General features: G+C 36.8%; 1 protein-coding gene across 9 annotated transcripts in view; it reads right to left on the bottom strand.

Annotated features, from left to right (window-relative positions):
- LOC124171869 (battenin) overlaps window positions 1-25,848 on the bottom strand; it is a 68,348-nt gene that overhangs the window by 22,931 nt on the left and 19,569 nt on the right. For all 9 annotated transcript variants that reach the window (XM_046551233.1, XM_046551231.1, XM_046551232.1 and 6 more), the window contains exons 4-5: window positions 22,922-23,076; window positions 22,678-22,833 (exon numbers count right to left, since the gene is read on the bottom strand). In XM_046551233.1, the coding sequence (XP_046407189.1) occupies window positions 22,678-22,833; window positions 22,922-23,076 (311 nt within the window). The remainder of the gene's footprint in view (window positions 1-22,677; window positions 22,834-22,921; window positions 23,077-25,848) is intronic.

Here is a 25,848-nt window from a genome sequence, read left to right as displayed (position 1 = left end):
GGTTGCCTTCTCAGGTGAACATCATTTCTGCGCCAAGTGAAATAATCATGAATGGTAGAGCTCGGACAGAATAAATCAGGATACATTTTGACAAATAGTGCACAATAAAAAATAAACAGACATGGTAGTGTCATTATCTTGAATTTAAGAAACAGTGGCTTTCCTGGAGATCTGATGGAAACAGCAGCCATTGCCTTCAAAGATCTCTTTTGCATGGAGAAGGCCCTTGTGGCAGCACTGGTGTTGCCCCAAAATATCACACCATAAGACAGGTAGGAGTGGATTTTAGCAAAGTAAACTAGCTTTAAGATCTCCACAGAGGTGGTGGGGGCAAGTTTACGAATCATGAAGATACCAGATGAAATTTTTTTGTTCAGATTATCAACGTGGAATTGCCAGTCAAGATTTTCATTTAGAGTTAAACCCAAGAATTTAGTACAGTTAGACTGCTTGATTGAATTATTACTGATAGTTCGGAGTAAAGGGCTTGAAGTCGGGGGAGAAATTTTGTTATGGAAGTGGAGAAAAGATGTTTTGAGGTCATTTAATTGTAAGCTGTTATTATGGCACCATTGACCTATAGTTGAAACAGTTATTTGAGCAGCATTCGTTACTCCTAACAGCGTATCGCTAAGGTTCAGTGTAGAAGTGTCATCAGCATATAGGGTCACCTTACACATAGGTAGGTGATATTTGAGATCATTGATGAAGATGACAAATAAAAGAGGGCCCAGGATTGATCCTTGAGGGACCCCACAGTTCGATTTGAGAGGGTTGGATCGAAGTGTGTTAGCACCAGCAGCAAAAGTTGTATTTAATTGAACCATTTGCATTCTATTGGATAAGTAAGATTGTATCCAGGCTAGAGCATTGCCATTTATTCCAATGTGATTGAGTTTAGAAAACAGGATATTATGATTTAGGGTATCAAAAGCTTTCGATAGGTCGAAGAAAATCCCAAGTATTTCTTTCTGATTGGAAAGACCCCAAGTGATATCATTAATGAGTTGGAAAGCTGCAGATATTGTAGATCTTCCCTTGATGAAGCCATGTTGGGAAGAATTCAGCAAGTTAAAATGGGATAAATAATTCATTATGCGATTGTAGAAGAGTTTCTCAAAAATTTTTGAGAAAGCTGAGAGTAGTGCAATAGGTCGATAGTTATTGGCTTCAGTGGTTGATCCCTTTTTATGGATTGGAATGATGACAGCAGTTTTCAGGTAGGTAGGAAAATGACCATTGCAGATAGACAAATTAACGAATGTCTGTGTCGTTAACGGTATGACGAAAGCCTGGAAAATCATGAGATCTACGTTGAAAAATTGTATAAGAGTGGTGGAGTTTTTTGCAATAAATTTCTTTGAAGTATCTCTACTTGTTCTTTTTTTATTTCCAAACAGAACTTACTTCCCAGGCGTACATCGTATTAATATCAAATCGAAAGGTGCATCTTTTGGTGAAATTAGTACTTTTGGTAAAATGTAAAAAAATATGTTACAGTCATGGAATTCTGTAACATGAGTAAGCATTAAACATGAAAAACAAAGGAAGATTTAACGCTTTGAGGTGTATTTGTGTGCAATTATACTAACAAGTATTGGTCATTGTATTGTAAGTGGTCACAATATAATACAGAAAATATTGCGATGTGAAAAACCTTAGGTCATCAAATAAAATTGCCGTAGATAACATATTTTTTTGATTCCTTCGAAAATGATGAATATATTAACTCCCTATACTTTCTTTAGAAGAGTTCGAAGTCCTTCCCCTTCAAATTCTAATTACACTACAAACAAGTAACCTGAAGAAAGTTGGAGCCAAATTTGTGTTTTGCAAAATCATCAGCTCAGGCCTCTTAATGCAACGCAGGGTAAAATAAAGATTAACCCAGTTAAAAGTTATATCATCACGAATAATTTAATAACAAAATAAATAGTGGATATGACATAATTAAACAATTTCTGTTTAACTTTTCAATTTGCTGAAACAGATTTTTTGCATTAATATATCTAATCAATATAAAGTTTTAACCTAATGTTTAAATTAACTTTGAACCATTGAACAAATTACAAACAGACAACAGACACTTGAATTGACCGTGAACCTGAACCATTGCATCCTGTTCATCAAATGCAAATGTTCAAATGAACATAAAATCAAAATGAACCGCGAGATCCCAAATGGATGCCCAGGGGAAACGAACGGCCTCCGAAAAATGAATGCCCAGGGGAAACGAACAGCCTACAAGAAATGAACACCCATTCAAAATATTAGGGTATTCAAACTGTTCAAAATATAAGGGCGTTCGAACCGTTCAAAATATTAGAGCATTCAAACCGTTCAGTAGTTAAACTGTTCGTTTTGGTGGACAGAGGGGAATTGAAGAGAAGGAAGGGGAACAATGCCACCAGAGGGGGATTGAAGAGAAGGAAGGGGATGGGCTCGGTTGTCTATGACATACTTCAGCGGCCTTGGATGGTCTACATCTAACCACCATCTGTTATAACCACAACACACTAACTGGAGTAAGCTGGAGTGCAAAATACCTCTTGGTGAGAATATCTGTTGGACTGAATATGCCACACGTGTGCAGTGCAGATATGAACAGTGAACAGGGAGTTTAAGAGAACTGTTCATTTTCGAATCGGTTCATTTCAGTGAACAGTTCGTTTTGGCAGTTCGGTTCTCTACTACACGCTTAGGTGATATAATATACATATGCACTAGTTTACCATAGATCTGCATCTCCTAATTACTTCAAAACCTTAAATTAAAGATGCTTAAAATTACATTAAACAGTTAACCTGAGGAATAATATAAATATCACTTTTATTAAAAAAATCAAATCACACGGATGGGGAATGCTATTGCTCCAGTGTCTGCCTAGCATGATCATACATACATAAATGGACACAGGTCATACCTAAAAAATCCCTGAAAATATTTCAATATTATTTGTCATGTAAGTTTAAAGTACTATGAAGACCAAATGGAAGGGGAACAAAATTGGAAAGAAAAAGTTCTGGTATTCTTGGGCTAACAGCATCAGTATAAATGACATCAAATTTAGAAGAAATGAAGCACTAGTGACTGTAACAGATCCTATTCCCTCTTCAGAAATTTATTCTCTTTTTCCATTCTTCTCGCTCCATGCAATGAATTGCAATAATTTATAACACTGCTGATATAGTTTGACAACATTTTACTGTTAATTCAAATTCCTGAATACAACAGCAACAGATGTTATTAGCAACATTCAAAAACACACTTGTATCAAGAATGAAGCCAAGAGGATATTAGCCCTTTTAGTGCAGTGGTTCGATATATCGGCTTTTGCCGCTCAGGCAAAAAGAGTGGCGGGCCATATATGGGCTTTTACGTAGTCCATTATTTAATTTGCTATAACTTATTACATTGCTACAACTTATTTCAGTAAACATGAAAATATTTGGTCAATATTAACCAATTTAACCTAATCAATTGAAAAGAAACCTCATATGGATATGTAATAAAATAGCTTTGCATTGTTTTTTTTCCTAGTTGCTACATTTTATGGAAATACCCTCCATATTTCTCACCAGTACCTCAGGAACAAGGATTTATAGCACAAAGAGGATTCAATTCCATTTTCATTGGTTTTACAATTCTAAATTTCAAGACAAAAGTGGTCAAATTTACTACTTCAGCATATCCAGACACAAAAACATTTTTCTATAATCAAGGAAATGTTTAACATTTGTTAATGTGCTGTCTGGTCAAATCACCAACGGATTTTTTTAAACCCATATTTTTTCCTAAGTTTACAAAGATACCATAAATGTTGATTGGCAGCTTTGTTAAACTCTGCTTTAGGGTTGATAACCACATCCTAATTAAAATGAAGCATCTTTAAAATTAATTCACATACATAAGTTATACATAAAATAGAAAAAACTGGCCACTGATATATTAAAATGAATTTCATATGATTGAACTGAAAATAAATGACAAATTATGAAATTACACTACAATTCAAAGGTGTTTGCCTCTCTGTGTATTCTCCACAGCATATTTTCTGTGACTTACTGACACCCACACCAAACATACAAAGAATATATGCACATCACCAACATCACAGGAAAGGAGCTCTACCTGCACAAACCAGCAACTACCATGAATACTGAAATCAAATGTATGATGACAAAGAGTGTGTAAATATGCATTAAAATGTGAAAAAAAGACTAATAACCATCAATAAGATTCTAATAGTCAACCATCAAAGATGCGTGTATCAGAAGCAAGCACAGAAAATTTTTAAACCCAAATTAATCGGCATAAAACTGGAAAAAGCTGAAGTTTGACACTAGCATCAGAAAGACAGAATTTCACAAATCACATAATTTTTTCCAGAAAAAATGTCACCCGAAAGATCATAAATATTAGTTCTTAAAGCACATTTCATACCAAGCATAAATAGGAACAGTATGCACATAACTATCAGAAAATCAGTAATCTAGGGCACTCAGTAGATTAAAGCAATCAAAATAGCAATAATTTAATGGTAATCCAAAAACACAAATAATGAGGAAGAAAAATAAAGACACAAGCAAATGAGTCATAATAGCATTTTCTTCATAAGCTAAGGCACAAAGAAAACCCCGGCACGTGAACAAGAGGGTTTAATACAAGAGCTTCCATGGGTACACCTATCACCCAAAAACAGCACACACCACCCAACATCACATGCATTCCCTGCTGTCTACCTCTCTGGAATATTTTAAAGTTAAACTAATCAATGATATAGGATCACAGGCACAGTTCTTCTCCCTAGCTTCTCAACAAGTATTAGAAAAGAACAGAAATCAATACCCAGAAACAAATTCCTTCGAAAGACCTAAAACCCAATAGCTTAATATGTATCTTCAAACTCAATGATGAGGAAATTCATTTTTTAAGAAAATGCTTGATTGATCTTTTCTTTAACCTTTCTTGTATCAATGCAAAGAACAGTTGCTACAAAAATGTGAAAAACCGGAGATTGTCTTTTCCCATTTGTGGAATCCAAGCCTTTGACCCATCCACAATATTTTTCCACCACATTTCCTAATGCCCACCGCTATTTGCACATTTGCTAGCAATCTTTGCTAAGGGGAATCATGGCTCCCCATTCTCAATAACAGATGCTTTGTGCGGAAGACAATATTGTTTCTATCTCTTGAGCAAGCTTTAGTTCAGACAAACAGTTTATGAAGAAAAATATATTTAGCTTCAATTTAATGAAAATGTATCAAGTAGCTCAAAGCATTAGGGCAGCAAGCAATATCATAATGGAATAGTTGATCAAAAGCACTTAATACCATAGCAGTCAGCATGAAGCATTTGTGCTGACGTAGGTTGTCCAGTCAGCACCACTCATCAGCTTTTTTGACAGTATTTTTGTTGTAGCTAATAGAGAATTACATGATCTACCCATGTACTTTTTCATGGTCTATCAAAAATTCTGGATCATTTCAAATTTTGTAAACCTTACCACACTGCTGGGAGAGAGAAATCATTGGGATGAAGGAAAAGACATTCTAACAAAACATCAATTTCTGGAGCACAAAAGCAATGCTTTACTGCATTTAACTTTTGAAAGATTGCTATTTCAAGAAACACAAAATAGAAGGTAATTGGGTTTCTCTCAGAGACTGGATAAAAATTTTCACATGAATTATCATGAATAATTAATATTGAATATTATTAAAAACGTTTGAAGATGCATCATTTATCATTGATGTTTGCTCAGAAAAATTAACAAAACTCAAAATATAAGTCCATATTTTCTATATTGCACGCCTATACATGAATAATGCATAAATGCAATGCTGTAAAGAGTTTTTATACAAAAATAGTGGAACAATAACTGATATTAATTCTCGAGCATTACGCTTCTCACTGAGCTAGATGTTTCAGCACTCAATGAAAATTAGGAAATCCTAGTTTGAGTACAGGTTAAAGGAGTGTACTATCTAGATTTTGGTTGGTGGTAACGCAGATGAAATGCTCAAAGTGAGGGTTGTAGCCTCTGCATACACTTGAAACATATTTATATGTGTTAAAGTTTATTTTCTTTTTCATAATATTAAATAGTTAACTAAGAAAAAAGCATTGATGCATGGTATAGTATGCATTTCTGAAATGTAATTAAAGCAAATGTATATTTTTATAATTAATGGTCATTGCTGATCAACATGCACAAGCCAAAGCAATTAGCCATACACAAAATGTATACCTGAAGGTGGTGTAAACCATAAGTATGTTGATACCTGATTTTTAGCACCTGATTATTAGTAAGGACCAAGTCCCTTACAATTTTTCCTGGCTACAACAATCAACATTTCAATTCCTTCCGAAACGTCCCAACAAAGGTGGAAAAAGGGAAACCCATTCATCAGAGGGAAAGAAATTTTAAAATGACTACTCTCCAAGTATGACTTAGAATCTATCCTTGATCTCACTTTAAACCTCTCCACCCTCTCATAAACATTCAAAACCTATCAAAACTTGTATACTTGTATGGGCTGTTTCTATCGTCCTCCTGCCAGTAATCTTTCCGTCTTTGAAAAATGCCATGACTCTGTGATGAGTGTCATTACTCTTCATCCCATTATCCTTTTAGGTAACTTTAATCTCTCAATCCATTGGTAGTCTCCAACGAGAGGGCCTCTGTCTGATACCAATGATGAGTACTTTCTCCAAAATTTCATCACGCCCTTCATCTTTCCCAGTTCTGCAATGAATGGATGCGAAACGCAGCAACGTTGGACTTCCTTCTTTCCACCACTCCCCCCGAGGCACCCCCAGCAGAAACATTTTTCACTCGGACCATGAGTCCCTTGACGTCATTTACAATTTTTCCAGCTCCAAGAAACACTGTGGGGTACCACCCCGACCTCTGAAACCCTTCCTTGCATGGTTGAACGTTTGCTGGGAAGTTGTAAACTGCTTCCTCGACCTCATACCCTGCTCAGTCAGTGCTCTCCTCCTTCACCCCCGAAGATGGAGTGGACTTCCTGTACGCCGTCATTGAAAGTGCTGTTAAGGATTTTGTCCGTATTATGAAACCTAAATCTAAGAAATTCCCCTCCTGGTCTAAAGCTGACACCGTGCATGCTCTCATAAACAAAAATCAAGCATGGTACCTCCACAAGACGACTCCGAATGAACATACTCGTCACTCTTACACAGAGCTTCGTCGATATTCTAAAGCCCTTATCCGTTGTGACCACAAGGAATATACAAATACAGTAGACTCCCGATTATCCGGCTGCGGTTTATCCGGGTTGCGGATTATCCGTGCATGATTTTCACTCTCGCTCAATTTTTTCCGCGATCTTTGTTTTTAAAAATCCTACGCAAAATCACCAGAATTACTGCATCAATGCTAGGACATACGGGGCTTATCACTTCCGTTAGAATCCCCTTCGTGAAACGGAAGCGATCGCGCTCTAGTTGCATTCACGGGAGCACCGTGTTTCTGTTTTCCAAGCCTCGCAGTGCGCGACCGCGCTCCTTGATCACGGATACAAGTCCCGTAGCAGTTTCAACCCGGGCAACTTGTGCGAGACGCGAGTACGTGGCGTAGTGCCTGACAGTGTAGTTTGCGACGTGAAGCAGTGGTTTTGAAGCATTCGTGCAAACCTTTTTCCTGTATCCGTTATCACACAGCCACGGATGCGTGGTTTTCGAAACCAGGCCATACACAAAGCATTAATAATACGAGTACATCCACGCTATCGTCGCTAAAAAAGATCGCGAACTGGCGAAGAAAGCTCTCAAGGAGTCCTGGAAGCACTCTAAAGCAACACAATAACTGCATAAATAATAATATATTGTTTGTTTTAAGTAAATTATGAACATTAAAAGACATTTAACAGAAAGTTTGGATTAACCGTGTTTTCCGATTATTCGTGCCATCTCTCCCCATCATTACCCCGGATAATTGGGAGTGTACTGTAGTGTGTGCTCATCTATTACCACCACCCCTAAAAAATTCTGGTCTTCTGTGAATCACCGCCGTAATCATTTTCGAATTCCGGGCAATGTTTGTTATGATAAAAGTAACGCAGAGGTCCCCAATAGACCAAACTTGTTGGCTAAATACTTTTCAGATAGTCTAATGCTGCATCCAATCTCCCTACTCTCCCTGACCACTCCCTCACATCTTGCTGTATGCACTGTCTTTCCCACATTGAGACCGATCCACAGGAAGTCTTTCACTTTCTCTTAAAAATACCCCTCCATTGTTCACCAGGCCCTGATGGCCATGGCCTCAGGCCTATCTTTATATGTAACTGCACCTCCTCCCTCGACATTCCTATGAGTCTTCTGTTGAATCGCTGCTTCATGCTCGGGGTCTTTATGCATCAGAGGAAAATGGCAAACATTATACCAATCCATAAAACTGGTCCTGAATGTGAAGTTGCTATTACCGCCTAATTTCCTTACTTCTATCTTATCCTCTGTTGCTGAGAGGATTATCCTCAACAGATTACATTACTTTACATCCCCTAACCTATCAAATAATCAGCTTAGTCTCCTTCCTAATCGTTCCTGAGTTACTAACCTATCTGTCTTCCATCATCATGCTGTCAACTCAATAGCAAAAAATTCTCAGCTTGACACCATATTCCTTGATTTCTCCAGAGCCTTCGACTTGACCGTACCCTCGACCATGCCCTCCTCTTTCACAAGCTTAGTCAACGATTCAACGTGCATGGCATCTTTCTCAATCATCCTTTCTTACAAATAGATTTCAAAGAGTTATACTTTCTGGCACCTCCTCTTACTGGTCCCCGGTAACATTAGGTGTTCCTCGAGGTAGTGACCTGGGGCCAAATTTATTTAGCCTATTCCACAATGACCTAGCCACACTTTTGCCTCCATCCCAGTAACATACTCTTTTTTGCGCGGACGGCTGTAAACTATTTAAGCAAATTCAAGCTACCTCGGACTGCAAAGTCCTTCAAAATTCTTTAAACTTGACTACAAAATGGTGCAATACTTGGAACCTACGCATAAATTTCAGTATATGCAATTCCCTTACTATTTCTCTTAAAAAATCCCCTATTACTTTTCAATATTCAATTAACTCCAAGCCTCTTCATCATGTTTTGGCCGTGAAGGATTTAGGCATCGTAACTGACACTAAACTTAACTTCTCAGAACACATTCATTTAATCAAGAGCAAAGCTATGTCACTTTTAGATCTCCTCTACCGCTACACAAAAATAACCGATCCCACAGCTCTCAAATCATACTTCTGAGCATTTATCCTTCCAGTCACCGAATATTGCTCTCCCATATGGTCCACCGCAGCTCCCTCTAACCTCATCTCTCTTGACAGTACAACAAGCTTCTTCGCCAGAATTGTAAGATACAGTTCCCCACTTACGTGACATGTCCACCAGCTCACTCCTATCTTCTGTATCAATCACTGATCTCTGCCAACAAAGGATTAAAACACATTTAAAAGTTATTTACAATATTCTAAATACACACATTGATTGTCCTGATTTGCTTTCTTCCATTAATTTCAGAGTGTCTTGCCAATCCACTCGTACACATTCAGGGTTCCCACTCTAACAGAATTATAAAATTCACGGTTTTTTCCAGGTTTTCACTGTCAATATTTCGTCAAATTCACGGTCCGTTTTTTTAATATTAGGAATAAATATTGATTACATAAAAATCACCAACCACACGTTTACTAGAAATTTACCAAACGCGATAAATGCCGGCAATGCAAACGCAGCAATGAAAGTGCTCTTTTTACGTCGCCTATCGTTAGCAACATTTAGAGCCGGATGGATGTTGAGAGTGGGAAAATGAATGGAGGGTGGCAGGGAAGGGAAGAGGTGTCTGATTTCTCGTCAGGGTTAATGATCACTTTGATTACCGGTCTTCCAATCACAGGCTTAAGGTCTGTGTCTCGTCATGACACACGGACCAATAATTGCGCTTCGAAGATACGTGCGCAAACAAATGCGTGGACATTGTTTGCGAGTTACTGACCTTAAAACGATCGACATATCGATTTTTTTTGAATGGTCAAGTGTAACTTAATTGTATTGAACAAAATCTTAAGAGAAAATGAGCACATATTCACTATTGAAAGCAAATGCATGCCACCACACTTTTCTTCAATTCTAATATGTTATTCATAGTAATAAATAACCATTGAAATCTTCAAGAATGCCAATCGAAAAATAAAGAATATGTGTACTACTATTGCACAAAACATCATGAACTCAACCGTCCATGGAATTGAACCGGCATATTAATTAAAATCAACAGAGGAATATTTGTCACAGGACCTATTGCTGCTTAAAATGATGAAATAACCACTCACTGGCAATTACTACAGTATCCCAGCAAGCAAAAAGGAGGCTTGAGACAGAAATATTTAGGGTAAAATGAGAAGATACTAACCTTCCCTGCTTTACTGGGACTTTATCCCATTTATTCGGATTGAAGGGGGAATGGGGTGGAAGAGATGGAACAATCTGATGTGGTTCATCAACTTTCCCTTAGGTGTCACCTTTGAGCACAAAGGTCATGGGAAAACCACAAATTTTCAATCATAATAGTATCTGAGTAGAAAGTGGACTTTCACATCCCCATCAATCCTTGGGATTTTCATCCATCCATCAGGTATTTTGCTGCTCTCTACAAGGTTAAAGAATTTTGCCTATCATATCAGAATTTTTGGAGGCTCATGGTTGGAGGCTCAATTGAATTGTATGTGCTGCATGTGTGGTATCTTTAAAGCATTTCTTTCTTAAGGTGAGTGCATTTCTTAATATTATTTTACAGCTGCATCTATAAATGTTTCCTTCATTTCATAATTTTTGGGGAGGGCACTTGTTTTTTTCTAAATAGACATGTTTTCCTTACAAGCAGGTAAAGAGGAAGAAGCAGACATTGCACCTTCATCAAGCCTTACGATTTTCATCGGCCCATCAAGTTTTTAGTGGCCCTCCTCTAGTTGAAGGAATCCTAATTGCATCAAAATTTTTGGAGGCTTTGTGTTGTAAGAATTTAATGAGATTACTCAATGTCTTTTATTTCCTTATTATGAAGTAATTTCTATACATTTAAATTCTCTGAATGGCAAATATAAGGTCTATATGTATTGATAATTCTCCCACTGATGGATTGATATTATCTTCGAAACATTTCAATTATAACATTGATAGGCATTTGCTTATCAATATGAATTTGAAAGGCATGACTAGTTTATTTTGGGGATAGGTAGGTAGTGCAGTAGTCAGATAGGGAGGATTTACCATTATAATTGCTAAATTTTACCACCCTTTTATCCATTCCCAACCAAAATTCTTTCCATCTTTGGGTGCTTTTACAGCTCTGTTTTGCGTCAACTCCACAAGAGCTCCCACCTCACCAGCAAATTTTGCCCTTCGCAGCTCCGCGTTGTGAAAAAAATGAAAGGCAAGAAGTGTTGGCTCCTAAAAATTGGCCCGGGAGCATACCATCATATGATTTCATGCCTAATGCACAATACATACGCTGTTTTGTGCATTTTTTGCAATTTCATTTCTTAAAACATTCTTCTTAACTATTAATTGCATTGAAAGTTAATTTGGCAACCATAGAGTCGCTAATCATGTACATAAATAGTGATGGCACTTGCCTATGCATTATTATGACCTTTAACTTTTATTTCCTAACTTGGAATATACTAGATGGATCAATAGCAGATTTCTCAAACTCGAATAGTAAATCATAGCTCGAATACTCATATATATCGATTTCCGAGTACCTCGAATACTAGAATTGCACAAAGCATATTAAATGTCATTCATCTATTTCACTTGATGAATATATAAATAATACGTATATTTATTATATTATATTTGTAGGCTTTTTATTTCAAATTTAATGAAATCATTTGCACCAGTAGCATCATTAAAAACCGCAATTAAAAATAACATCATCAAAATGAAGCATCATTAAAACTTAGAGATGGGTCGAATAGCAGATTTCTTGAACTTGAATATCGCATTCGAATAGTAAATCATAGCTCAAATAATAGCGGTCCCGAAGTATAATTTTCCCGCATCCATCGTTTGACAAAAATGAGACAAATTATATATACAATGTGTCATTTATGGCTATTAACAACAGGCACATAGTTTGAATCCTCCCCATGAGATGAAACTACCACAGGGAGAAGCTCAATCCCGTGCAATAGTAACATAAGCACATATCCCAAGATCCACTATCACCCTCCACTCAGCACTCGCACAGCACTTCCCCCCCTCTAAGCTTTTCTTTTCTCCAAAATCAAACAAAAGATTCCAGCTCGTGCATGGATCGTATTACAAAGACCTTAGCTTCGAAAGAAAATATCCAGTTACACGAGAACAAAAGAAAGCTTTTTTCATGCCTCCCCCTTTCTCGCCTGCTGACCTTTTTCAGCTTACCCGCTTCGAAGTTCCCCATTTCTGGAGGTCAACTGCTGCATGAGTCACCTATTAGCCCAAAAGGTGTCTAACAATGACTTTCGGCAATTGGTATTATACTTTTATTAGATTGAAATATTAGCAATGTGCATGTAATTAAAAAAATTGAGACCAAATACGGCGCATTTCGAAGATTATTATAAGCATTTTAAACATTTATAAGCATTTTAAGCAAGGAAATATGTAGTTGGAAAAATGCAATGGAGTCTTGGATTTCTTAATCTTCTTTATGTATTCATCGAAATCCATTGTTGCGCAATGGCCAAAAGCATTACTCGTCATGGTTTCCAGATAGCCGGCCTACTGAAGTAATTTATCTCGCCTCCTTAGCAGAATGACATTAGTGAATTTAGATCATTGATTAAGCGCTGAGTGAGTGGTGAGATTTTCGGAAGCAATTCGGAGGCTTGAGACATAATTTTTCCCATCATAGGTTATTGGGCGAATTGACTTCAACGTAGAGGGTCTACCCTCAAGCATTCAAGGTCATCAACATTCACGAGGGAAACATTGAGCGGTGCCCGAGTTCCGTATGAATAGCATCAACACGTAGAAGGGTCTGCTAGAGAGTGGCAAACACAATGGCTTCATTCCCTCCCAGCAGTCGTAGGCCCTCTGCATCTCAGGAATACAGAGCAGCAGAATTGCCCAGCAGTAGGTGATTTCGATAGAGCCATACAGAGTACAAACCAAGAGAACAATGACAAGAAATAGGAATGCGGGTAGAAAAATCAAGAAGCTATCAAGAAAAAGCATAAACCTAGAAGAGAAATTTAAAGTGATCGATTGCTGTGAAAATGGAGAGCGTATAAGCGATATTGGGTGTTCATAAGTTTAAACTAGAGATGGGACGAATAGCAGGTTTCTTGAATTCGAATATTAAATCATAGCTCGAATATTCGAATGTCTCAAATTTGGAATACCTTGAATAGTAGAATAGAAGGGATTACACTACCAAATATTTTGTCTGATTTATAAAGCATTGGGTGTAAGAAAGGCTCTCACCAAATTTTACCATTGAGCGCAGAATAATTTCGCCCCTAGAGCAGTTTGAAGTTTCAACTTGAATTCCGCGCCAAAAACGTATTTCTCGGGCGACGCCATGTTGATGACGTGTGAACCTTATGATGTCCGCATCGCTTGCATAAGGAGTGCATTGTCGTATATGTTATTTCGAGTATAAGTAAATACTAGATAAAACGGAGAATTTTAAATGAGTAGTAGGAAACCTTATGTATATTATTGTGTGCCGAGATGTGAATTTACCTCTCGTTAAACGCCAGAAAAGTATTTTTTGTGGTGCCAAACGACCCAGACCGGGGAGGCGGTGGTGCGACGCTGCACGGAGACTTAATATTCCTTCAGAAATAGGCTGTTATAGAATGTGTGATGGCCATTTTAATGTAAATATCTTCTGCTTCTCAAAGAGATTTAGTTTCCATTACTCCTTTTGTTTTCTTTGACCACACATCGCAAAAAGTTCGTAGGTGCTTAAATATATATGCACACAACGGGAAATTTTACTTTTTAATTGCAAATATATCATTCTGCTTCAATTTGTGTTGAATTTAATGATTATTTCGTGTGCAATTACTACATATTTGCCCCGGTTTTCACTCTGTGTTTCTATCTTGCGCATTAAAAGCCAACCACTGCAACGGAAAGGGTCTTCGACGCTAACCTGGTTATGTGCCAAATAGTACAAAGTAATACATGATAATCTCAAATTTGTACTCCAGGAACACTATGATATCGAAGTACTCACGATAAATAGAATTAAGCACATTTGACTCCCGGTGCCGCCAGGTCTATAAATAGAAGAACAAATAGTAATAAATAATAAACACGTATAACTTTGCAAATCTTACAACAAAACAGAGAAACCGGAGGCAAATACTTACTGAATGAATACTAGCAAATAGTTTGAACTATCATTAATCGAAAAAGAATAATTGACAAATAATAAATTATAATGTGTGACACCTTTCGCCAGACTTCAAACTGTACGTTAATGATAACGCCAGGATTTTATCCACCATTTTTCTCTTAATTTTAAAAATTTGCATCCGCAATAATAAAAGCATAATATCAAATGCAGCGAAATAACGATTATAATAAACCTGTTAATAAGTAGGGAAAGGAGCTGAAGAAATTATGAGAGGCAGTCCCGACCCCTCAATCTTCACTACCCGAGCTCAAAGCGTTGCTCATTAGGTCACCGCCGCGGCGACCCGTCACATGACAAAAATCATAAATAATTAATTTAACCACTTAAGGTAAAACCGGTGCAAGTATGCAGTAAATGCTCACGAAATAATCATTACACCTTACATAAAAAGAAGCGGAATGATAAATTTGCAGTAGGTATAAAATAATTTGTACCTTTGTGTGCATGCATATAATCACAAGCGGAATGTCAGCGGAGTGCAGCAGATAACTACGAAAGGAGTATGGGTTACTAAATTTCCTTGAGAAGCAGAAGTGGTGCAACAAACTTTGCCCTAAAACTTTTGAAAGTGACTGTACGTGTAACTCTGATGTAAATATAAGTGAACTTACGGATATTTTCATGTAAAAATCCCCATCTCTGAGTTACTCATTCATTTTGATGACAATAGTTTACCATTTTTCATAGTACAAAACTGACTTAAACATTTATCAGGAACATAGGTGGACCAAAGCGAGACCTCTGCTTTAAAAAATGCTGTTCCAACGAAATCTGAATGTTAATTCTAAAAGAAACGGAGAGAAACCCGAATTTCCTCCCTTCAGAGGGCAAGAAAACAGCTATAACTATAGCACATTTGTTCATTTATTTCACAATTTACATTCGGAAACTAAAAACCAGTAATAAGTAAAGGATTATATGATGGTAAGTCCACAAATTAAAACATCCACGATAATTGCCGTGATTACTGTCTCTTTCAGAAGTGTAAACATTTCATCTTAAGAAGTTTCATTTCAATGAAATGATTATTTTTGAGACAAAAAAATGACCAGAGTCCGTGTTAATAATGCCAGTACACTTCTGGTATCTGCCAGAACAAAATTAACATTGTGTTTCGCCATGTCGATAAACTTTAGGCCACTATTTCCACGAACGCAGTGTGTTTACGGCTTCTTCAAGCATTACTCTCGCGACATTCATGAGGTTCACACGTCACGCGGCGTCAGCCAATGGAAATACGTTTCGCGCCGTGGGCGTGGCCGAAGCTCCTAGCAGACTTTCAAAGCTACTTATCTCGGTTAAAAATCGAATTTGAGCTCTAAAATTTTGGCGTGTGTGTTTTTCATTCATATCTCTTTGGTTTAAAATAACGAAAACCAATTTTTAATTTTGAGTGTTCCCTCCTATTGCACAAAGCATACTGAACATTTATTTTCAGATTCCCCCCCCCCTGATCATTTTCTGTTCCCCACGTTGAACGATATTTATTCACCACTCTTTTCCACAAATTTGATGTAGTTCGTCACCTTGCGTAAAATGGCACTGCATGCACTATACGACTAGAGTCCTCTACGTTGTTTCCGAGTCAACTACCAATGATGTGCGTGCGACAGTGTATGGTACGAAATTCAAAGTATTCGAGGTATTCGAGATCATACTTTTAGCATAATTATTCGAGATCTCGAATATCGAATACTTTCTAGTATTCGAGGTATTCGAGTATTCATGGATACCTACTATTCGCACATCTCTAGAATATACGACAAATAACAAATTACATTCCTTCAATGAACTTGAGCAACGGGAAAGCTTAACAGGAACCTTTACTTGTGATAACTGTTGTCCAAACAGATTGGCCTAGTCATGTTATCTAAATAGCTTCAACTGAGCAGATCATTAGGGCAAAATTATATAATATAAAGTAGCATTTAAACAACCATAGTCACCAGCAAGGAGCTCTCAACCAGTACTTTGCGGGTGATACCATAGACAAGTATATGTTTTGCTAATCTATACCCCTCAGTGATTGTAATCTAATCTAGGGTAAAATCTGTCTTTTGTTTAAGAAAGATACTAAATACCTATACTTAAAACTTCAAAATAATAGTGAATAATGAAATCAATGGCATTCGTCATTCCCAATTGAGCCACTCCTGTGCGGGTCCAGAGGGAATACCTGCGCATGGCCTCAAGGAGTTAGCTCCACAGATCACACCTTACTTATTGTTAGAGATAATATTCAAGAAGTCACAATATGAAGGAAAGTTACTGCTACAGTGGAAAATTGCAAGCGAAAACACAAGTATTCAAAAATAGAAACTGACATGATCCAGGCAACTATCGTCCAATCTCATTAACATATATTATAGGCAAGATGCTTGAGCATATCGTCATTAGCAATATCATGACTTCCTTGGACAGTTGTAACTTCTTCCATGGCTGTCAGCACGGATTCCGAAAAGGTAGATCATGCGAAACACACCTCGCGCTCTTTCTTCGTGATGTTCTAAAATCTGGTGAATCGAAAAGACAAGTTGACGCATAACTTCTAGATTTTAAGAAATCTTTCGACATGGTACCTCACACTAAACTTTTATACAAATTACAGTCGTGTGGATTAAAAGAAACAGTGGTAAACTGGATATGCGACTTTGTCAGTGATAGTAAACAAAAAGTAGTTCTTGACAGAATTAGCTCTGGTGTAGTAAAAGTTACATCAGGTGTTCCACAAGGAAGCGTAATCGGACCCCTTCTGTTCATTGTGTACATTAATATCTCTGCTCCCGCATTAGCTGTAAAATACGTTTATTTGCTGACGATGCTGTCATCTACCACGAAATTATTGATCGCTCTATGTAATTCTATCATCGGACTTAAACAACGTTCATTTGTGGGTCCAAGAGTGGAAACTCAAACTTAATCTGAGTGAATGCATGTCGGTAAATTTTTTGAAGAGTTCTTCCACTTTTTAACACATTCAATGCGGATGATATTTTCACCGAAACCTCCAGTGACGGATGGGTGATTTTCCTTCATAACGGTGGTCTTGGAAGTAATACAACAGAATTTGCATTTTTTTTTGTTTCTATTTCAAGCAATTTGTAAAAAACCCTAATGACATACATGTATGCCACCCGTCACCAGTAATTGACAATTCACGCAACCCGCATTACACACATGCAATTTTCCTTGCATGAAGAAGTGAACTTTTCATATTTCCATTTATAATACTTCTTCTACCGTTGATTCCTTAGGTTAATGACGAAAATATCTTGGAATTAGTCTTTATGTGTATTTTTTTGTTTCAACAGCCGTAGATTTAATTTTTTCAAGTCACAGAAGTAGAACACACAATGAACGGCAAGAAAAATATAAATTTTTGGGATAAACATTTTTTTAAATCTATGTTACCTCAGAGTTATTGCAAGATTGAAACATTTCAATAAAAATTCTCACAAATGTTTATGATATGAAAGCAAGGCCTTAGACAGAGCCCTGGTTGACCTTCACATTCTGGGAAAATCGTAGTCACTGTCCTACGGATGCCTTCACGGTTAGCGGAGAAATTAAGAGCCTGCATCATTCCTAAAAACCTATCACGGCACATTTTCTCCCGAATATTGCTACTCGCACTAATTCTGACCTCCAATCGTTAGAAATCGTGTTAACCCTAATTGCGCCCATGTGTGGAAGTTTCCAGTTCTCCCTGTCCAACGGCTTCCAATCCATTATGCCCTTAGTGAAGGCCCTTGGTGAAGGATTTTGGAGGAAAATGCTTTCTGCATTTTTCTCCGTCTATGAGAGGATTATTTCAAAGAAAATATCATTTGCAAGTTGAAATAATCTCTGCGAGTGCCGCTGGTAGGGAGGGACTCCAACCTTGAGCCTTAATAATTATCCAGCAAAATAGTACAATTTGTGTAATGGAGTGTTGCATATGTGATTAATACCTTAGTTTTTATGAAAATTTAGACTGTATGTGTACCTAACACTAGAATGTATTAATGACCTACAAAATGAAAACACCACAATGATCAGAGGACAAGTAATTGATGCGGAGCTATGACTGAAAAAATATGCCGTAAAATTAGGAAAAAAACCCAAATTATGTAAAAAACGTAATTTGCAATAATTATTTTAAAATTATTAATAAAGTATAAAATACGACCTTATGGACCGCATGGAAACATTTTGGAATAAAATAGTAAGTTTTTAGACGGGAATACACGTTATTAACAAAAATTAAGTCTGATAATAATTTTTGTGGTAGCACATAAGATATGAATAAATTAAAAAAATAAGATAAAAATACTATTTCAAGGGCATAAATAATGGTTAAATGCCGAAATGCTTTAAATACCTCTGAGTCTATTCTTTTCCGCAATTTTGTTTACAAAGCTAAGGAAACAAATAAACGAGTAACAAAATACAGACCAATACTGTAGATAATGTAATGCAGTGTTGCATACGCCATTAATATGTTATTTTTTTATGAAAAGGAAGAAAATCTGCAACTAACCCAACACGTATGAATAACTCAGAAAATGAAATAAAATCGAAATGAATAGAGGATTGGTAATTGACCTAGGGAAACGAATGAGAAAATATGCCGTAAAAGTAGGAATAAGACCCAAAAAAAATCACCCAGGATAAACGTAATTTGCATTAATAAAAAATGTTCCTACAAAAAGAAATTCAAATATAACATCATTAACTGAAGCACCGCACTAAGATCATTTTTTTATATGTAGTGAGTATGAAACGGGGATAAATATCTTTAATAAAAAAGTTAGTCTACTCATAATTTTTGTGATAGCACATAAAATATGAATAAATAAAAAATGAAGGTAAAAAAACAAATTAAAAAAGATAATCCATATGTAAGACATGATGATGATATTTACGATAGGAATAATCAAATAGAGGTGGAGGAATTGAAAAGAAAAATCTCAACCTGCCAAATTGTTCCAAAAATAGCACTAAAGTAAACAAAAAACACTAAAAATGAAGGAAAACGTAGAACTAGAAACGGACACTTCCGCAATGGTGTAAGGTCACTCCCGAACTGCGGGAGGGTGAAAAAGTAACGCTAGGCGCGATCGGAGCACCCTAATGACCAGTGGAAAAACGAACTCCCGAAGACATACATTTATGTCATCCGCCTGAGTGGAAAAGCCCTCATGACATATATATATGTCATCCGCACTGAATGTGTTAAGCATGTTTACAATGTAAATGGTATTAACATAAAGACAACAGAGGAAGTGAAGTACCTAGGAGTTAAGATACCTCAAACCTCTCATGGGGAACACATGTAAGGAATATTCGTGTCATAGCCCTGAAGAAATTAGGATTCGTCAAGCGTATTGTGGGAAGATTTTCGGATGAGAAAGTAAAAGAAAGGTGCTATTTTGCACTCGTTCGACCACACCTTGAATATGGTATAATATATATGAATATGGTATGAATAGCGTATGGGGTCCGGTTCAGAAAGACTTAATCCGCAAACTGAATAAAATACAAAGGACGGCTGTGTGCTTTGTGAAAAACTGCTACGGTCGTACAGACAGCGTAACCCAGATGTTAAGCGAATTAGGTTGGGAGCCGTTGGAGACTCGGAGGCTGCGCGCTAGGCTAAGGTTGCTTGAACAATTGAGAATGGATATCTTTAAGAGCAACACGGAGAACATAATATTAGAGCTGCACAATATTTCCAGGTCTGACAAAAGCGATAAATATAAGCGATAAAAGCGAGAGATGTTTTGCCGAACAGATGGAAAGGAAATTCGTTTTTTCCCCAAACCATAAAGGACTTTGACAAATGCTAGTCCTAACTTCATTAGAGACCTTCACTTTTATGTGTAAACAGCTGGTGTCCCAACACTCCCTGCCACACGCCTTTTAGGCGACTTGCGGGATATTATATAGATGTAGATTTACATACCTAAGCGTCCCATAAACTAATTCAAAATCCCCAGCGTACTGCCGCCTCTATTAAGAGAAAATCCTACACGATCAGATTTTTTTGTAACTACCCAGCGAGCTGGCGACATGACGTCATCCATTTTCAAATATGTATGGGATCTGGTTGGCTCGCGAGCCACAGTGTCAACGCAATGCCGAACTGTGAAGGCCCACTTAGTTACCAGAAATTGGATAAAGTTTCCCTCCCTCCCTCTCTTAACCTATGTATTTAGGGTAATGATCAGGTACTTTTTCTTTGTGCTACCTGGGATTAAATTTTTATGGTGTTCAGTGATAATTTTGCCACTCCTTTTTCCTCCAGAATAAGACCAGCAATTGCTGCCAAACATCATAAGTAATTCAGTGAATTCCTCATAAACACTAATTATATCATTAAGATATTAACATCATCGCTTCACATATTTTGAGGTCATAAGATTGAGCAAGCATACCAACTCCAGAAGCTTCAACAGCCTAAAATTCAAATCATTTCAAGAATGACTCTGCAAAATGCAACTCACCACAATGCGTAAAAAAGTGACTAGTGATGGGCACTGTGCGAGTGAGTCAATTCAAATGTGCGACTCAGCAGATAGAGCTGTGAGGTGAATTTGGTGAGTTGGGACTCCCTCCCCTCCGCTGTCCACTCACGACTCCCTCCCCTCCACAAATGACTCCCTCTGCGCACAATTTGCACGTTGGAGTCGTGTGCGGTGGGAGTCAGACTCCATGCGCACACGACTCCTTCCACAAACATTTGCCGTGTGAGGCTCATCGCACGTTTGGCAGGTCAAAGGGAGCACATGGCACTTTCCGTGGGCAGCCCACTGCTCACCTATTCACATCGCTTAAAAGATTCTTCTGATTCATTTTCTGGGGATTACTCTAAGGAATCTCATATGACTCTTATCGTAATTCTCTCTCCTGCATGTTCCATGCATCACGAAAGAAAAATGGTGGAAGATACTCATGAAAAGTTTTTGGCAAGGCAAATTTATGAAAATAATAAGAAACAAATATGTATTAAAATTTGTTCTAACACAAACAACTAAGAATAACCGGGGAAATTAGTTATGAATTGTTAACATGACCATGTAGTTTCGAGGAGGATACATATTTTATTACATCAAAATTTTTTTAAATTGTCGTCATCTTTAAGCACAAGGGATGGAATACATTTTCCAACAATGAAAGGTATAATGTATTGGCAGAAATGGTTCCTCATTTATATCACCTGTTAAACATTGTGACTATGCAATATGTGATCGATTTGAATACAATTTTTCAAAATGTGATCTAGGAAATGTTGCATTTGAAATTTTCGTTCAGAAATCCCCCTCACCACTTTCCCCTCTTCCCCTTTCTTCCACTCCCCTCTTACCCACACCCCTCAACCCAGAAGCGCTTTGATGAGCCACACTTTGTGAGCAGCTCTCTGGAGTTTGCTGTGAGTAGTGAGGCAGCTCCATAAAAATAGTAGTTTATTCCATCACTAATAGTGACCTTTGATTGCTCTTCAACTATTGAGGAATATACACGGCATAAATGAAACTAGAATTCAAAATGAAACTGATAAAAGGACTTTTTCAAAGCATATGTGGTAAAACTTGGAAATATATGTAAATCAGTAAATTTGTCACTTAAAAAATTGAAAGGAGAATATAAGAAATTATGGGAAAAGACAAAAGGTAGGCTGAAGTGACGCAAATGATTCATATTTTTCACTGATGAAACTAGATGGAATCAAGTTTGTAATATTGACAAGGTATTTCAGCCTTTCAATAAACTCTGTTATTGACATGCATGCCTTCTTACAAGCAGAGGGATGGAGCCTATCTATTTTAAGGCTATTACGCATATAACACAACAGTCAACACTGCTCAACTTATGCTCATAAAATTGCCTGTTATGGAACACATTTGTTGCTATCATCTACCAGTCACGGTACATACATAATTTAAAAACAGGTTTTAAGATTTGGAAATGCTTTTGAAAAAAATCCATTAAATTCAAAGCATAAAAAATAATTCAATACAAAGTTTGGATTAAAACAAAAGCTAATTTCAGAAATGGCCATTGCATAAAATATGTGTGAAATTTTGCCATAAAAAATTATGCTAAAGCAATAAAGCTCTACTTAAACAAAATTCATTGCATATTCATAAAGATATTTTAAAAACATAACTAAAACCACTGACTAATCCAATCCATCACTACAATAACATTTCGAAACATAATTAATAAAAATGAGTTGCTTACTCTTTGAAGTATGTTGTGTATGCAAGGAAAGTAGCTTCCCCCAATCCCGCTGCAAATGACACACAAATCACACCAATTATAGCACCTTCACATGATGAAAGGGCAACCAGAACAAAACCACCAGCCTGCAAAAGTACTGAAATTCCTATTCGAATGCTGAAAACAAGAGGGATGACAAATTATTTCTCACATCATGCAAATACTAGAGACCATCACTTCATTAAAAAAGTAATTCAGAACTTACTAAACACAGAATGGTAAAAAAGGAGCAATAAATTTTACAATGACCGAGGGTATTATATCAGCAAGAAGTATAGCACCAGTAGATACCAGATTGCAACCTCTTTCATTGGGAGTAGTAGAATTGCTAACTTCACCATAGCAATCCCCAGCAGCACCCTGGAACAGGTAAGTACAATATATGAGCATAAATGATAACATCAAATACTGGAATGCATTGAATGCATAGTCAACCCCATTGGAAAAAATTTGCAGATCCAATTGAAAATTTCAATTGAATACGCCAATATTCAATTGGATTTCCAAAAATTCAATTGAACTTCCAAAAATTCAATTACAAAATACAAATATTCAATTTAATATTCATATACAAATATTCAATTGAATTCTCATATATTCAATTTACTTCTCAAATATTCAATAGAATTCCCAAATATTCAATTGAATTCACAAAAATTCAAATGAAAATCTCAATATTCAATTTAATTCACCCACAAGGTCTCTGCTGGAATTCATTATCACGATTATCAGAAACCATCAATGACGGCTTATGAAGTGATCACTTACATTAAACTACAGTCAGATTTTTACGTAAGTTAAATCCTTACTTCTCCTATAAAAAGATATTGGGCATAGTGGCAGTACCTGCCTAGGGAAGATAGCTAACGACAACAACGCTGATACCATTATCCCGTTATTCATGTTTACGTGCACATGGTTGACTGAATTGTGGTCAAGTTTTTGCTGTTGGATAAAAAAATTTATTAGTATCAGTATTATTAAACCTGTGCAAAATCCCCAAAGCCTTGAGTTAGGTCATTCATGTGTCTCTTCAGAGACATAGTGAAAGCCTTTATGTGATTGTTGTGTTTTAGTGTGTTTATTCAGTAATTCATCGCTAGTATTCAGTTTTTTGATCGATTACTAATAGATATTTGTATTTAACATGTAAGCATATTTATTTAACATAATTATGCTTACGTGCGTTACATTGCTGACAAGAAACTACAAGCATTGTCGGAGAAATGTGTATCAAGCAGGTTTGCTTGTGTGAAGTGAAATCGTGAGTTGTTCTGTGTTTCTGTGTTATTGTATAAACATGAGTGACATATTTCTGTTGTGAAACACACATTTTATGTTGGCTTAATACACTACTAGAATAGGATGGTTTACTATTATTTTTTTATTTCCGAAATCGAAAGATTGTTACTCCTGGAGTACATATTTCACGCTTTTAGATTTTTAAATTATGATATCTCTTTTTTGCGATTAAATAAAAAAAAATCTTTGAGCCAGTGAAAACACGATGGCTAAGTGTTAATGCTGAGAAAAGCCCGTGTGACGTCTGGCTCCTGCTGTGTGAGGCTACCTGGATGCGAGGCTATGAATGCCGCTACCATGCAGGCTGCTTGCTGCCGAGCATGGCAGTAGCGTTGAGTACCCAGCTAGCAGGTAGCGCTTGGCTTAAATAAGGATTATTAATATCCTATCGAACAAAGGAAACTTTCCAACCTTAGGCAATTTTAATATGTGATTATTAAGAGATGTTTCCCTGAGCTCAGTGGCGCATGCATGCATTGGTAATCTCAGACGATGTAAAACTCCTGACTACTCCTATAGCATCTTGGTCCCTGTGACGTCATGTGGAGTGGCATCGCATGGGCGCCAATCTGGCCTTTTTCAAATGAGGTTAAAATTGACCATTGCCATTCGTCTAAACTGGGATTTCTAAAACCAAATAATTTGTATATTATGAATACACTAATGGTAGGTAACGAATCTCAATCAATGCCTTTCGTTTTCTTTGATGAAGGAAACTACCCTATTGCATTGATTAGTAGTTTAACCCTCACATGGATTCTCTGCGCCTTAGCGGCGCTCGTGGTTTTAAAAGTGGTGTAAAAATTTTCCATTCCAATGGATCATTTTGAAATTTTCAATCGTCACTACGTCGGGGACTGCACTCTCAATGTTAATGTCAAAGCAATTACGTTTCGTATGAAATGCTTTAATCTATCTATAATCATATTATTTAATTTTCTAAACTTTATAAACAAAATGAAATTGTTGTACAAAAGGAAAATATTACTAACCAATTTTGCTTTCTCTTTTAGCTAAGAATCATGTTTGCATCGATATATTGTTCATTTAAAAAACTTCATCTTTTTACAATAATTATTCATAGAAATTCATGGCTAGCCAAAGTTGTTTTTCCTGGGCCTGTTTTGCTGGGGCAGAGAATTTCCTCGTCACTACGTCGGGGACTGCACTCTCAACACTAATGTCAAAGCAATTATTCGTATGAAATGCTATAATCTATTTATAATCCTATAATTTAATTTTTTTAAACTTATAAACCAAGTGAAATTGTTTAACAAAAGGAAAATACTAAATTACCAATCGTGCTTTCCCTTTTAGCTAAGAATCATTATGTTTGCCTCGTTATTATGTTCATTGACAAAACTTCAATTTTTTGCTAGAATTATTCATAGAAACTCATGGCTAGCCAAGGTTGTTTTTTCCATGGCTTCCGACTTAGTTTTGCTTGGGCACCTTCTCCGCTCCGCGTCCACGTACCTGCCGTGGTGATGGTCACCTTTGGGCAAATCCCAGGGTTACTCTGTTTAGAATTACACCAAACAGCAATTCTAAGAAAATTTTAACACAATACATTATCCGAATTCGTAGAATAATGCTTCCTCACCGTCGTGTGAATATTTCTCGTTGAATGAGTAACTGTAACTTGCCAGGAGAATCAGAGGTATCACCGACTACCTTGAAGAACACATTGCTCAGTTACTGTTATATGTCTTGTGCCTCTCATTCGAAAATATTACCATGCCGCTACGATAATCTACACAAAATTGCTGGTGTTTATATAATTACTGATGACGTGATAGTTTACCATAGGGGTGAAATCAATAACTACCC

The sequence above is a fragment of the Ischnura elegans genome, chromosome X (assembly GCF_921293095.1).
Source record: "Ischnura elegans chromosome X, ioIscEleg1.1, whole genome shotgun sequence".
Taxonomy (NCBI): Eukaryota; Metazoa; Arthropoda; class Insecta; order Odonata; family Coenagrionidae; genus Ischnura; species Ischnura elegans.
The sequence above is the reverse complement of the archived record's forward strand: the minus strand, read 5'-3'. Positions and strand labels throughout refer to the sequence as shown.